This window comes from Nerophis ophidion, linkage group LG21 (genome assembly GCF_033978795.1).
Source record: "Nerophis ophidion isolate RoL-2023_Sa linkage group LG21, RoL_Noph_v1.0, whole genome shotgun sequence".
Taxonomy (NCBI): domain Eukaryota; kingdom Metazoa; phylum Chordata; class Actinopteri; order Syngnathiformes; family Syngnathidae; genus Nerophis; species Nerophis ophidion.
In genome coordinates, this window is record NC_084631.1 from 6,446,175 (window position 1) to 6,463,383 (window position 17,209).

The window sequence follows — 17,209 nt, forward strand, 5'->3', positions numbered from 1 at the left end:
GCAACGATTAAAAATTTTAATCTAAGTTAATCGCACTTTTTCTCCGATTAATGGCGATTAACTGCATTGTATACACAAAGCCCAATAATGAATTCCAAAGTAGTGTGTAGTGCACCTTTATTGGAATATTCTCCCACATGAACAAAAGCGCCAAAACATTTGTTGTGCAAACACAATTCAAATCAGTCCTTGTTAAACAGTAGCAATTAAATAGCATAGGGCACGTCCAACCGGTAGGAGGCCCCCGGGAAGAGCTAGACGAAGTGGCCGGGGAGAGGGAAGTCTGGGTTTCCCTGCTTAGGCTGTTGCCCCCGCGACCCGACCTCGGATAAGCGGAAGAAGATGGATGGGATGCACTGAGCCTAAGCAATTAAATACACTTTGTGTATTTGTGTGCTTCAGCAGTGGTACGATCACTACCTCCAGTGGAATCAGTCGGAATACCCTGGCGTTAAAAACCTTCGCTTCACCGCGGATCAAGTCTGGACACCTGACATATTGCTTTATAACAGGTACAGTGTGCAAACACACACACACACAGTCTTTTAGACCTCCACCCCAGATCACACCTCAATCCAACCCACTTCTCCAAAGTGGGCTGGCTCAGGGTGGAGGACAGAGTCAAACAACTTGCACTGAGCCTGGTCTATAAAATCCGCTACACCTCCTTGATACCGAAGTACATGTCAAACTACTTCCTTAACGTAAATGACCGCCATAACCACAACACCAGGGGGAGCTCCACAAACCACGTTAAACCCAGATTCCGATCCAACAAAGGTCTTAACTCATTCTCTTTCTATGCCACATAAATATGGAATACACTCCCAACAGGTATAGAAGTAAGTGCATCTCTATATTCCTTCAAAAGCGCTCTAAAACAACACCTCCAGGCAACTTCAACACTTTACTAATACCCTCCTCCATTCACATCCCATCTCCCCGGATTATTAACAACTCAAATGTACTTCTAATGTATATACTTGTTCTAATGCTATCTGAACTCACTATGTTCTCTGCTGGCTGTACATATCCTACTAAATAAGACCTACACTGTTTCAATGTCCACATTTCTCTGTTGATGACTGAAGTACTGATATCAACCAAAGCTCCTCATCCCACCCCCCGGATTGTAAATAATGTAAATAATTCAATGTACATACTATGATGATTAACTTGTGTGATGACTGTATTATGTTGATAGTATATATTTGTACCATGAATTGATTAACGTGGACCCCGACTTAAACAAGTTGAAAAACTTATTCAGGTGTTACCATTTAGTGGTCAATTGTACGGAATATGTACTGTACTGTGCAATCTACTAATAAAAGTATCAATCAATCAATCAAAAATGCAACGCCGTGTCACTGCTGTTACTCACCACAGTGCTCACAAAAACTTTGACGCCACCTTCAAGACCAACGTGCTGGTGAACTCCAGCGGCTTCTGTGAGTACCTGCCTCCAGGTGAGTTATTTCTTTTCAACTCTAAACTCCTTTTTTGCGCCTCTGCAAAAATAACACGCCTCCTTTTATTTGTCGTCCCAGGGATATTTATCAGTACCTGTAACGTGGACGTGCGCTGGTTTCCCTTCGACGTTCAGCGATGCGAGCTAAAGTTTGGCTCCTGGACGTTTGATGGCTGGCTGCTGGACATCCAGATGAAGGAGGCCGACGTGTCAGGCTACATGACCAACGGGGAGTGGGACCTGCTGGGTGAGTACTTTGCATCCGGTAGAAGGCAAAAAAAAAAAAAAACAAGACTTGGAAGCCAAAGTAAAAACCTTTTGCCACGGCGCTCATTTCCATACTTGCCAACCTTGAGACCTCCGATTTTGGGTAGGGCTGGGCGTATCGAGTATCGGTATCGTATCGATACTGGCGTGATGGTATCGATACTTCACTAAATTAAGCAAATCACTCCGATTTAAAAAAAAAATGTGAGCGCAGCGCAGCGCTCCTCACCACTCCACCCTCCTACCTAGTGATGGGTCGCGAACGAGATTTAAAAACACTTTGAAAATTCATCTTCTTCTCCCGCTTATCCGAGGTCGGGTCGCGGGGGCAACAGCCTAAGCAGGGAAACCCAGACTTCCCTCATTACTATCTAATCAAATTTCTATTTTACTGTTTTAATTGATTTTACCCTTTAAAATGGTTTTTAATCATTTTTTTTTTTTTTATATATTGGTTTTATATTTATTTATTTTTTGTTTTTATTCAGTCATTGGTGGAGCATAACATTGTTTTTTATCAATCAATCAATCAATGTTTACTTACATAGCCCTAAATCACTAGTGTCTCAAAGGGCTGCACAAACCACTACGACATCCTCGGTAGGCCCACATAAGGGCAAGGAAAACTCACACCCAGTGGGACGTCGGTGACAATGATGACTATGAGAACCTTGGAGAGGAGGAAAGCAATGGCTGTCGAGCGGGTCCAACATGATACTGTGAAAGTTCAATCCATAATGGATCCAACACAGTCGCGAGAGTCCAGTCCAAAGCGGATCCAACACAGCAGCGAGAGTCCCGTTCACTGCGGAGCCAGCAGGAAACCATCCCAAGCGGAGGCGGATCAGCAGCGCAGAGATGTCCCCAGCCGATACACAGGCGAGCAGTACATGGCCACCGGATCGGACCGGACTCCTTCCACAAAGGAGAGTGGGACATAGAAGAAAAAGAAAAGAAACGGCAGATCAACTGGTCTAAAAAGGGAGTCTATTTAAAGGCTAGAGTATACAGATGAGTTTTAAGGTGAGACTTAAATGCTTCTACTGAGGTGGCATCTCGAACTGTTACCGGGAGGGCATTCCAGAGTACTGGAGCCCGAAATGAAAAAGCTCTATAGCCCGCAGACTTTTTTTGGGCTTTGGGAATCACTAATAAGCCGGAGTCCTTTCAACGCAGATATCTTGCCGGGACATATGGTACAATACAATCGGCAAGATAGGCTGGAGCTAGACCGTGTAGTATTTTATACGTAAGTAGTAAAACCTTAAAGTCACATCTTAAGTGCACAGGAAGCCAGTGCAGGTGAGCCAGTACAGGCGTAATGTGATCAAACTTTCGTGTTCTTGTCAAAAGTCTAGCAGTCGCATTTTGTACCAACAGTAATCTTTTAATGCTAGACATGGGGAGACCCGAAAATAATACGTTACAGAAATCGAGACGAGACGTAACAAACGCATGGATAATGATCTCAGCGTCTTTAGTGGACAGAATGGAGCGATTTTAGCAATATTACGGAGATGAAAGAAGGCCGTTTTAGTAACGCTTTTAATGTGTGCCTCAAAGGAGAGAGTTGGGTCGAAGATAATACCCAGATTCAGATTCAGAAACAGTAAAATAGATTTTAAATTTTGTTTTTAACATGGCTGTGCAGTACTTTGGAAACGTTATTGTTGTTTAAATGTGCTGTATAAATAAAATGGGTTGAATTCTAAAAATGACCGCTGTTTTTAAAAACGGGACCTGAGCATGGTTTTAGTTGCACAATCGATATTATTGGAAGCCTGGCTGTTTTATGTCTGCATTTTGGAGCCCTTCCAGAGGTCCCTGGTGGCCGCCACGAGGTTTTCTACGAGTGTTGCGCAGAGCCTTACCCCGATGTGACCTTTGTGGTGACCTTGCGCCGGAGGACCTTGTACTACGCCCTCAACCTCCTCATCCCCTGTGTGCTCCTCTCGTCCATGACGCTGCTGGTCTTCCTGCTCCCGGCCAACTCCGGAGAGAAGATCAGCCTGGGTGAGGAGACGCTTGCTGTCAGTGTGATTATTTAACACGTTTTATAGCGTCTCGCTCCAGTCTTTTTACGGCTCGGGAACTTTACGCTTAGTTGGAGACAACGGACATATAGATGAGAGGGAGAAAACAAAAGGGAAAGTACACCAACTCTTTTTTCATAGACAACTTATTTCTCTTGCAGGCATCACCATTCTGCTTTCTTTGACGGTCTTCATGCTGATGGTCGCTGAGATTATGCCTGCAACCTCGGATTCTATACCACTCATAGGTCAGTTTTCTTCTACACCAGGGGTGTCAAACTCAAATACAGAGTGGGCCAAAATTTGCATTGGAACAAGGTTGAACAAATTGACTTTTTAATAGGGACCCAAACAAGTTTTGCATTAAACATTTAACAAGCAAGGCTTATATAACTTTAGTGACATGCAAAATTGAGTTTCAAATAATAATAGTAATTAAAAAAAACATCAATGGCATATCAAATAAAATTTAAATAAAAATGTTATGCCTTTTTTTCTATTTGCAATCTTCTGAGGTAAATATCAAATTTTTTTCCACAGGCTAATAATACATTTGAAAATAAAATAACAATAATGAATGGACCAAACATTCAAGCCTTGAAGTAGCAAGAGAAAATGCATGAATAAAACGTTAATTATTGGTCAGTTTGCTGGAAGTTTCCCGGAAGAGTTAGTGCTGCAAGGGGTTCTGGGTATTTGTTCTGTTGGGTTACGGTGCGTATGTTCACCCGAAATGTGTTTGTCATTCTTGTTTGGTGTGGGTTCACAGTGTGGCGCATATTTGTAACAGTGTTAAAGTTGTTTATAAAGCCACCCTCAGTGTGACATGTATGGCTGTTGACCAAGTATGCGTTGCATTCACTTGTGCGCGTGTGTGTGTGTGTGTGTGTGTGTGTGTGTGTGTGTGTGTGTGTGTGTGTGTGTGTGTGTGTGTGTGTGTGAGTTCTCCTTGCCCACTGGGTGTGAGTTTTCCTTGCCCTTATGTGGGTTCTTCCGAGGATGTCGTAGTCGTAATGGTTTGTACAGTCCTTTGAGACATTTGTGATTTGGGACTATATGAATAAACATTGATTGATTAGTAAAGGGTTGAATTTGCCTGGAGGTGTTGTGGTGCATGTACAGTAGAGGGCAGTATTGTCCTGTTTAAGAGTGTCACATGCTGTTTACAACAGACGAACTGCCTTACGGTAGAAGTACACGTGACTGCTGTTGTTGTGTGTTGTAACCGCGCTGGGAGGACGTTAATGAAACTGCCTAACAATAAACCCACATAAGAAACCAAGAACTCGCCCTCCATCATTCTACAGTTATAACGTAGAGAGGGGGGGGGGGGGGGTTGCCCACATTTGAGGTCCTCTCCAAGGTTTCTCATAGTCATCATTGTCACTGGCGTCCCACTCGGTGTGAATTCTCCTTGCCCACTGGGTGTGAGTTTTCCTTGCCCTAATGTGGGTTCTTCCGAGGATGTCGTAGTCGTAGTGGTTTGTGCAGTCATTTGAGACATTTGTGATTTGGGACCATATAAATAAACATTGATTGATTGATTGATTGATTAGTAAAGGGTTGAAGTTGCCTGGAGGTGTTGTGGTGCATGTACAGTAGAGGGCAGTATTGTCATGTTTAAGAGTGTCATATGCTGTTTACGGCAGACAAACTGCCTTACGGTAGAAGTATACGTGACTGCTGTTGTTGTGTGTTGTTACCGCGCTGGGAGGACGTTAATGAAACCGCCTAACAATAAACCCACATAAGAAACCAAGAACTCGCCGTCCATCATTCTACAGTTATAACGTAGAGGGGGGGGGGGTTGCCCACATTTGAGGTCCTCTCCAAGGTTCTCATAGTCATCATTGTCACTGGCGTCCCACTGGGTGTGAGTTCTCCTTGCCCACTGGGTGTGAGTTTTCCTTAACCTAATGTGGGTTCTTCCGAGGATGTTGTAGTCGTAGTGGTTTGTGCAGTCATTTGAGACATTTGTGATTTGGGACTATATCAATAAACATTGATTGATTGATTGATTGATTAGTAAAGGTTTGAAGATGCCTGGAGGTGTTGTGGTGCATGTACAGTAGAGGGCAGTATTGACCTGTTTAAGAGTGTCACATGCTGTTTACGACAGACGAACTGCCTTACGGTAGACGTAAACGTGACTGCTGTTGTTGTGTGTTGTTACCGCGCTGGGAGGACGTTAATGAAACTGCCTAGCAATAAACCCACATAAGAAACCAAGAACTCGCCCTCCATCATTCTACAGTTATAACGTAGAGGGGGGGGGGGGGGGGGAGGGTTGCCAACATTTGAGGTCCTCTCCAAGGTTCTCATAGTCATCATTGTCACTGGCGTCCCACTGGGTGTGAGTTCTCCTTGCCCACTGGGTGTGAGTTTTCCTTGCCCTAATGTGGGTTCTTCCGAGGATGTCGTAGTCGTAGTGGTTTGTGCAGTCATTTGAGACATTTGTGATTTGGGACTATATCAATAAACATTGATTGATTGATTGATTAGGAAAAGGGTTGAAGTTGCCTGGAGGTGTTGTGGTGCATGTACAGTAGAGGGCAGTATTGTCCTGTATAAGAGTGTCACATGCTGTTTACGACAGACGAACTGCCTTACGGTAGCCGTAAACGTGACTGCTGTTGTTGTGTGTTGTAACCGCGCTGGGAGGACGTTAATGAAACTGCCTAACAATAAACCCACATAAGAAACCAAGAACTCGCCCTCCATCATTCTACAGTTATAACGTGGTGGGGGGTTGCCTAAATTTGAGGTCCTCTCCAAGGTTCTCATAGTCATCATTGTCACTGGCGTCCCACTGGGTGTGAGTTCTCCTTGCCCACTGGGTGTGAGTTTTCCTTGCCCTAATGTGGGTTCTTCCGAGGATGTCGTAGTCGTAGTGGTTTGTGCAGTCATTTGAGACATTTGTGATTTGGGACTATATCAATAAACATTGATTGATTGATTGATTAGTAAAGGGTTGAAGTTGCCTGGAGGTGTTGTGGTGCATGTACAGTAGAGGGCAGTATTGTCCTGTTTAAGAGTGTCACATGCTGTTTACAACAGACGAACTGCCTTACGGTAGAAGTAAACGTGACTGCTGTTGTTGTGTGTTGTTACCGCGCTGGGAGGACGTTCATGAAACTGCCTAACAATAAACCCACATAAGAAACCGAGAACTCGCCCTCCATCATACTACAGTTATAACGTAGAGGGGGGGAAGGGGGGGGCGGTTGCCCACATTTGAGGTCCTCTCCAAGGTTTCTCATAGTCATCATTGTCACTGGCATCCCACTGGGTGTGAGTTCTCCTTGCCCACTGGGTGTGAGTTTTCCTTGCCCTTTTGTGGGTTCTTCCGAGGATGTCGTAGTCATAGTGGTTTGTGCAGTCATTTGAGACATTTGTGATTTGGGACTATATAAATAAACATTGATTGATTGATTGATTGATTGATTGATTAGTAAAGGGTTGAAGTTGCCTGGAGGTGTTGTGGTGCATGTACAGTAGAGGGCAGTATTGTCCTGTTTAAGAGTGTCACAGGCTGTTTACAACAGACGAACTGCCTTACGGTAGAAGCAAATGTGACTGCTGTTGTTGTGTGTTGTTACCGCGCTGGGAGGACGTTAATGAAACTGCCTAACAATAAACCCACATAAGAAACCGAGAACTCACCCTCCATCATTCTACAGTTATAACGTAGAGGGGGGGGGGGGGTTGCCAACATTTGAGGTCCTCTCCAAGGTTCTCATAGTCATCATTGTCACTGGCGTCCCACTGGGTGTGAGTTCTCCTTGCCCACTGGGTGTGAGTTTTCCTTGCCCTAATGTGGGTTCTTCCGAGGATGTCGTAGTCGTAGTGGTTTGTGCAGTCATTTGAGACATTTGTGATTTGGGACTATATCAATAAACATTGATTGATTGATTGATTAGGAAAAGGGTTGAAGTTGCCTGGAGGTGTTGTGGTGCATGTACAGTAGAGGGCAGTATTGTCCTGTATAAGAGTGTCACATGCTGTTTACGACAGACGAACTGCCTTACGGTAGCCGTAAACGTGACTGCTGTTGTTGTGTGTTGTAACCGCGCTGGGAGGACGTTAATGAAACTGCCTAACAATAAACCCACATAAGAAACCAAGAACTCGCCCTCCATCATTCTACAGTTATAACGTGGTGGGGGGTTGCCTAAATTTGAGGTCCTCTCCAAGGTTCTCATAGTCATCATTGTCACTGGCGTCCAACTGGGTGTGAGTTCTCCTTGCCCACTGGGTGTGAGTTTTCCTTGCCCTAATGTGGGTTCTTCCGAGGATGTCGTAGTCGTAGTGGTTTGTGCAGTCATTTGAGACATTTGTGATTTGGGACTATATCAATAAACATTGATTGATTGATTGATTAGTAAAGGGTTGAAGTTGCCTGGAGGTGTTGTGGTGCATGTACAGTAGAGGGCAGTATTGTCCTGTTTAAGAGTGTCACATGCTGTTTACAACAGACGAACTGCCTTACGGTAGAAGTAAACGTGACTGCTGTTGTTGTGTGTTGTTACCGCGCTGGGAGGACGTTCATGAAACTGCCTAACAATAAACCCACATAAGAAACCGAGAACTCGCCCTCCATCATACTACAGTTATAACGTAGAGGGGGGGAAGGGGGGGGCGGTTGCCCACATTTGAGGTCCTCTCCAAGGTTTCTCATAGTCATCATTGTCACTGGCATCCCACTGGGTGTGAGTTCTCCTTGCCCACTGGGTGTGAGTTTTCCTTGCCCTTTTGTGGGTTCTTCCGAGGATGTCGTAGTCATAGTGGTTTGTGCAGTCATTTGAGACATTTGTGATTTGGGACTATATAAATAAACATTGATTGATTGATTGATTGATTGATTGATTAGTAAAGGGTTGAAGTTGCCTGGAGGTGTTGTGGTGCATGTACAGTAGAGGGCAGTATTGTCCTGTTTAAGAGTGTCACAGGCTGTTTACAACAGACGAACTGCCTTACGGTAGAAGCAAATGTGACTGCTGTTGTTGTGTGTTGTTACCGCGCTGGGAGGACGTTAATGAAACTGCCTAACAATAAACCCACATAAGAAACCGAGAACTCACCCTCCATCATTCTACAGTTATAACGTAGAGGGGGGGGGGGGGTTGCCCCCATTTGAGGTCCTCTCCAAGGTTCTCATAGTCATCATTGTCACTGGCGTCCCACTCGGTGTGAATTCTCCCTGCCCACTGGGTGTGAGTTTTCCTTGCCCTAATGTGGGTTCTTCCGAGGATGTCGTAGTCGTAGTGGTTTGTGCAGTCATTTGAGACATTTGTGATTTGGAACTATATAAATAAACATTGATTGATTGATTGATTGATTAGTAAAGGGTTGAAGTTGCCTGGAGGTGTTGTGGTGCATGTACAGTAGAGGGCAGTATTGTCCTGTATAAGAGTGTCACATGCTGTTTACGACAGACGAACTGCCTTACAGTAGACGTAAACGTGACTGCTGTTGTTGTGTGTTGTTACCGCGCTGGGAGGACGTTAATGAAACTGCCTAACAATAAACCCACATAAGAAACCAAGAACTCGCCCTCCATCATTCTACAGTTATAACGTAGAGGTGGGGGGGGGGGGGGGGGTGCCCACATTTGAGGTCCCCTCCAAGGTTTCTCATAGTCATCATTGTCACTGGCATCCCACTGGGTGTGAGTTTTCCTTGCCCTAATGTGGGTTCTTCCGAGGATGTCGTAGTCGTAGTGGTTTGTGCAGTCATTTGAGACATTTGTGATTTGGGACTATATAAGTAAACATTGATTGATTGATTAGTAAAGGGTTGAAGTTGCCTGGAGGTGTTGTGGTGCATCTACAATAGAGGGCAGTATTGTCCTGTTTAAGAGTGTCACATGCTGTTTACGACAGACGAACTGCCTTACGGTAGACGTAAACATGACTGCTGTTGTTGTGTGTGTTTGCCCACATTTGTCATTGTCACTGGCGTCCCACTGGGTGTGAGTTTTCCTTGCCCTTATGTGGGTTCTTCCGAGGATGTCGTAGTGGTTTGTACAGTCCTTTTAGACATTTGTGATTTAGGGCTATATAAATAAACATTGATTGATTGATTGATTGATTGAATATGCTGAAGAAACAAGTCCATGTCAGAAAAACCAACAAATTGAGCTGAACATCACCAATTTAGTCAAGAGGAGTGGTCAAAAATTCAACCAGAAGCTTGTGGATGGCTACCAAAAGCGCCTTATTGCTGTAAAACTTGCCAAGGGACATGTAAGCAAATATTAACATTGCTGTATGTATACTTTTGACCCGGCAGATCTGCTCACATTTTCAGTAGACCTATAATAAATTCATAAAAGAACCAAACTTCATGATTGTGACCAAGAAGTATGTGCTCCAATCACTCTGTCACAAATACAGCCCCAAGTCTATCACCTCAGAAATGGGAATCGTATTGAATCGTTCGGTGCCCAAAAATTCACCCTCCTTATCAACAGGCTGTGTTAATCAATGATATTTTATATGTGGTTTGCTGACAATCATCACTGTCTGCCTCAGGTCAGTACTTTGCCAGCACCATGGTGATAGTTGCTATGTCCGTAGTGGCCACAGTTATTGTCCTTCAGTTCCATCACCACAACCCCAACAACGGACAAATACCACATTGGGTGAGTAGTTTGTTTTCTTCATGTTCACTTCCTATTGCTTACGGTCAACTAGAGATTTCCTCTTTAGTCAAAAAAAAAAGCCTCTTCTTTTCTGGTGGACATTTGCACTACTTAAAGAGCCCGATTATCTTGCAGCTCACTTGAGTTGCCAAGTTGACTCAATGTCAATGAATAGTGAATAAATACTGCTGTACGGATTTTGTTATGACGCCGTTCCGGCAAAGAGAAGTAAGGAGAAATAAATGATGGAAAGAGAAAATAAGAAACAGAAAGAGAGACAAAGAAACAGTAAGAACAAAAGACAACCAATACTTTTATACCGCTTTTCTATTTCCACATTCACCCATTCACACACACATTCACAATATGATGGAGGGAGCTGCCATGCAAGGCCCTAACCCCGACTCATCAGGAGCAAGGGTGAAGTGTCTTGCTCAAGGACACAACGGACCTGACGAGGTTTGTAGAAGGTGGGGATCAAACCGTGAACCCTCAGGTTGCTGGCACAACCAGTCTCCCACGCCGTCCCCAGAGAGAAATACAGAGAAATAAAGAGAAATAGAAAAACAAAATTTGAGGACGAGAAAGTTAGAATAGGAGAAAGAAAGAAAGAAAGAAAGAAAGAAAGACACAAAGACAGAAAGAAAGGTACCTAAGGAAATGAAATAAAATGACAGGGAAAGAAAAAAAGAAATGAAAGGAAAGATTTACTGTGGTAGCTATTTTAGTGTTATATATATTTTGGTAGTCCTCCATATATTAAGTTAAATTAATTCTTTGTTGCTTGATGAATACTTGGGCCTACTGCGCTGCTGCTATTGGTGTTGGTAGTCATTTTTATGTTGTTTATATTTCTCTGGTACTGCATATATTAAGTTAAACTATTTATTTTTTGAATTAGAAAGTCATTTACATTCTGAATCATTATGGCCACTATAGACTGGACTGTGACTATTATGTTAGATCCACTATGGACTGGGTTTTCACTATTATGTTAGATCCACTATGGACTGGACTCTCACTATTATGTTAGATCCACTATGGACTGGACTCTCAATATTATGTTAGATCCACTATGGACTGGACTCTCACTATTATGTTAGATCAACTATGGACTGGACTCCCACTATTATGTTAGATCCACTATGGACTGGACTCTCACTATTATGTTAGATCCACTATGGACTGGACTCCCACTATTATGTTAGATCCACTATGGACTGGACTTTCACTATTATGTTAGATCCACTATGGACTGGACTCTCACTATTATGTTGGATCCACTATGGACTGGACTTTCACAATAATGTTGAATCCACCATGGACTGGACTTTCACTATTGTGTTAGATCTACTCTGAACTGGACTCTCACTATTATGTTAGATCCACTATGGACCGGACTCTCACTATTATGTTAGATCTACTATGAACTGGACTCTCACTATTATGTTAGATCCACTATGGACTGGACTCTCATTATAATGTTAGATCCACTATGGACTGGACTCTTACTATTATGTTAGACCCACTATGGACTGGACTCTCACTATTATGGTAGATCCACTATGGACTGGACTCTCACTTTTATGTTAGATCCACTATGGACTGGACTCTCACTATTATATTAGATCCACTATGGACTGGACTCTCGTTATAATGTTAGATCCACTATGGACTGCACTCTCCCTATTTTGTTAGATCCACTATGGACTGGACTCTCACTATTATGTTAGATCCACTATGGACTGGACTCTCACTATTATGTTAGATCCACTATGAACTGGACTCCCACTATTATGTTAGATCCACTATGGACTGGACTCTCACTATTATGTTAGATCCACTATGGACTGGACTCTCACTATTATGTTAGATCCACTATGGATTGGACTTTCACTATTATGTTAGATCCACTATGGACTGGACTCTCACTATTATATTAGATCCACTATGGACTGGACTCTCGTTATAATGTTAGATCCACTATGGACTGGACTCTCACTATTATGTTAGATCCACTATGGACTGGACTTTCACTATTGTGTTAGATCTACTCTGAACTGGACTCTAGCTATTATGTTCGATCCACTATGGACCGGACTCTCACTATTATGTTAGATCTACTATGAACTGGACTCTCACTATTATGTTAGATCCACTATGGACTGGACTCTCATTACAATGTTAGATCCACTATGGACTGGACTCTCACTATTATGTTAGATCCACTATGGACTGGACTCTCGTTATAATGTTAGATCCACTATGGACTGGACTCTCACTATTATGTTAGATCCACTATGGACTGGGTTTTCACTATTATGTTAGATCCACTATGGACTGGACTCTCACTATTATGTTAGATCCACTATGGACTGGACTCTCAATATTATGTTAGATCCACTATGGACTGGACTCTCACTATTATGTTAGATCCACTATGGACTGGACTCCCACTATTATGTTAGATCCACTAAGGACTGGACTCTCACTATTATGTTAGATCCACTATGGACTGGACTCCCACTATTATGTTAGATCCACTATGGACTGGACTTTCACTATTATGTTAGATCCACTATGGACTGGACTCTCACTATTATGTTAGATCCACTATGGACTGGACTTTCACAATAATGTTGAATCCACCATGGACTGGACTTTCACTATTGTGTTAGATCTACTCTGAACTGGACTCTCACTATTATGTTAGATCCACTATGGACCGGACTCTCACTATTATGTTAGATCCACTATGGACTGGACTCTCATTATAATGTTAGATCCACTATGGACTGGACTCTTACTATTATGTTAGACCCACTATGGACTGGACTCTCACTATTATGGTAGATCCACTATGGACTGGACTCTCACTTTTATGTTAGATCCACTATGGACTGGACTCTCACTATTATATTAGATCCACTATGGACTGGACTCTCGTTATAATGTTAGATCCACTTTGGACTGCACTCTCCCTATTTTGTTAGATCCACTATGGACTGGACTCTCACTATTATGTTAGATCCACTATGGACTGGACTCTCACTATTATGTTACATCCACTATGAACTGGACTCCCACTATTATGTTAGATCCACTATGGACTGGACTCTCACTATTATGTTAGATCCACTATGGACTGGACTCTCACTATTATGTTAGATCCACTATGGATTGGACTTTCACTATTATGTTAGATCCACTATGGACTGGACTCTCACTATTATATTAGATCCACTATGGACTGGACTCTCGTTATAATGTTAGATCCACTATGGACTGGACTCTCACTATTATGTTAGATCCACTATGGACCGGACTCTCACTATTATGTTAGATCTACTATGAACTGGACTCTCACTATTATGTTAGATCCACTATGGACTGGACTCTCATTACAATGTTAGATCCACTATGGACTGGACTCTCACTATTATGTTAGATCCACTATGGACTGGACTCTCGTTATAATGTTGGATCCACTATGGACTGGACTCTCACTATTATGTTAGATCCACTATGAACTGGACTCCCACTATTATGTTAGATCCACTATGGACTGGACTCTCACTATTATGTTAGATCCACTATGGACTGCACTCTCACTATTTTGTTAGATCCACTATGGACTGGACTCTTACTATTATGTTAGATCCACTATGGACTGGACTCTCACTATTATGTTAGATCCACTATGGACTGGACTCTCACTATTATGTTAGATCCACTATGAACTGGACTCCCACTATTATGTTAGATCCACTATGGACTGGACTCTCACTATTATGTTAGATCCACTATGGACTGGACTCTCACTATTATGTTAGATCCACTATGAACTGGACTCCCACTATTATGTTAGATCCACTATGGACTGGACTTTCACTATTATGTTAGATCCACTATGGATTGGACTTTCACTATAATGTTCAATCCACCATGGACTGGACTTTCACTATTGTGTTAGATCTACTATGAACTGGACTCTCACTATTATGTTAGATCCACTATGGACCGGACTCTCACTATTATGTTAGATCTACTATGAACTGGACTCCCACTATTATGTTAGATCCACTCTGGACTGGACTCTCATTATAATGTTAGATCCACTATGGACTGGACTCTCACTATTATGTTAGACCCACTATGGACTGGACTCTCACTATTATGTTAGATCCACTATGGACTGGACTCTCACTATTATGTTAGATCCACTATGGACTGGACTCTCACTATTATGTTAGATCCACTATGGACTGGACTCTCGTTATAATGTTAGACCCACTATGGACTGGACTCTCACTATTATGTTGAATCCACTATGGACTGGACTCTCACTATTATGTTAGATCCACTATGAACTGGACTCCCACTATTATGTTATATCCACTATGGACTGGACTCCCACTATTATGTTAGATCCCCTATGGACTAGACTCTCACTATTATGTTAGATCCCCTATGGACTGGACTCCCATTATTGTGTTAGATCCACTATGGACTAGACTCTCACTATTATGTTAGATCCACTATGGACTGGACTCTCACTATTATGTTAGATCCACTATGGACTGGACTCTCACTATTATGTTAGATCCACTATGGACTGGACTCTCACTATTATGTTGGATCTACTATGGACTGGACTCTCACTATTTTGTTGGATCTACTATGTACTGGACTCTCACTATTATGTTGGATCCACTATGAACTGGACTCTTACTATTATGTTAGATCCACTATGCACTGGACTCTCACTATTATGTTAGATCCACTATGGACTGGACTCTTACTATTATGTTGGATCCACTATGGACTGGACTCTCACTATTATGTTAGATCCACTATGGACTAGGCTCTCACTATTATGTTAGATCCACTATGGACTGGACTCTCACTATTATGTTAGATCCACTATGGACTGGACTCCCACTACTATGTTAGATCCACTATGGACTGGACTCTCACTATTATGTTAGATTCACTATGGACTGGACTCTCACTATTATGTTAGATCCACTATGGACTGGACTCTCACTATTATGTTAGATCCACTATGGACTGGACTCTCACTATTATGTTGGATCTACTATGGACTGGACTCTCACTATTATGTTAGATCCACTATGCACTGGACTCTCACTATTATGTTAGATCCACTATGGACTAGGCTCTCACTATTATGTTAGATCCACTATGGACGGGACTCCCACTATTGTGTTAGATCCACTATGGACTGGACTCTCACTATTATGTTAGATCCACTATGCACTGGACTCTTACTATTATGTTAGATCCACTATGGACTGGACTCCCACTATTATGTTAGATCCACTATGGACTGGACTTTCACTATTATGTTAGATCCACTATGGACTGGACTCTCACTATTATGGTAGATCCACTATGGACTAGGCTCTCACTATTATGTTAGATCCACTATGGACTGGACTCCCACTACTATGTTAGATCCACTATGGACTGCACTCTCACTATTTTGTTAGATCCACTATGGACTGGACTCTTACTATTATGTTAGATCCACTATGGACTGGACTCCCACTATTATGTTAGATCCACTATGGACTGGACTCTCACTATTTTGTTAGATCCACTATGGACTGCACTCTCACTATTTTGTTAGATCCACTATGGACTGGACTCTTACTATTATGTTAGATCCACTATGGACTGGACTCTCACTATTATGTTATATCCACTATGGACTGGGTTTTCACTATTATGTTAGATCCACTATGGACTGGACTCCCACTATTATGTTAGATCCACTATGGACTGGACTCTCACTATTATGTTAGATCCACTATGGACTGCACTCTCACTATTTTGTTAGATCCACTATGGACTGGACTCTTACTATTGTGTTAGATCCACTATGGACTAGACTCCCACTATTATGTTAGATCCACTATGGACTGGACTCTCACTATTATGTTAGATCCACTATGGACTGGACTCTCACTATTATGTTGGATCCACTATGGATTGGACTTTCACTATTATGTTAGATCCACTATGGACTGGACTCTCACTATTATGTTAGATCCACTATGGACTGGACTCTCGTTATAATGTTAGATCCACTATGGACTGGACTCTCACTATTATGTTAGATCCACTATGGACTGGACTTTCACTATTGTGTTGGATCTACTCTGAACTGGACTCTCACTATTATGTTAGATCCACTATGGACCGGACTCTCACTATTATGTTAGATCTACTATGAACTGGACTCTCACTATTATGTTAGATCCACTATGGACTGGACTCTCATTACAATGTTAGATCCACTATGGACTGGACTCTCACTATTATGTTAGATCCACTATGGACTGGACTCTCGTTATAATGTTAGATCCACTATGGACTGGACTCTCACTATTATGTTAGATCCACTATGAACTGGACTCCCACTATTCTGTTAGATCCACTATGGACTGGACTTTCACTATTATGTTAGATCCACTATGGATTGGACTTTCACTATAATGTTGAATCCACCATGGACTGGACTCTCACTATTATGTTAGATCCACTATGGACCTGACTCTCACTATTATGTTGGATCTACTATGAACTGGACTCCCACTATTATGTTAGATCCACTATGGACTGGACTCTCATTATAATGTTAGATCCACTATGGACTGGACTCTCACTATTATGTTAGACCCACTATGGTCTGGACTCTCACTATTATGTTAGATCCACTATGGACTGGACTCTCACTATTATGTTAGATCCACTATGGACTGGACTCTC

General features: G+C 42.4%; 1 protein-coding gene across 1 annotated transcript in view; it reads left to right on the top strand.

The window, feature by feature from the left end:
- Window positions 1–17,209, top strand: part of LOC133540244 (neuronal acetylcholine receptor subunit alpha-7-like) — an 80,884-nt gene that overhangs the window by 19,398 nt on the left and 44,277 nt on the right. Inside the window, exons 4-9 of the mRNA XM_061882835.1 lie at window positions 403–512; window positions 1,390–1,469; window positions 1,551–1,718; window positions 3,557–3,751; window positions 3,933–4,019; window positions 10,305–10,414. Of these exons, the coding sequence (XP_061738819.1) occupies window positions 403–512; window positions 1,390–1,469; window positions 1,551–1,718; window positions 3,557–3,751; window positions 3,933–4,019; window positions 10,305–10,414 (750 nt within the window). The remainder of the gene's footprint in view (window positions 1–402; window positions 513–1,389; window positions 1,470–1,550; window positions 1,719–3,556; window positions 3,752–3,932; window positions 4,020–10,304; window positions 10,415–17,209) is intronic.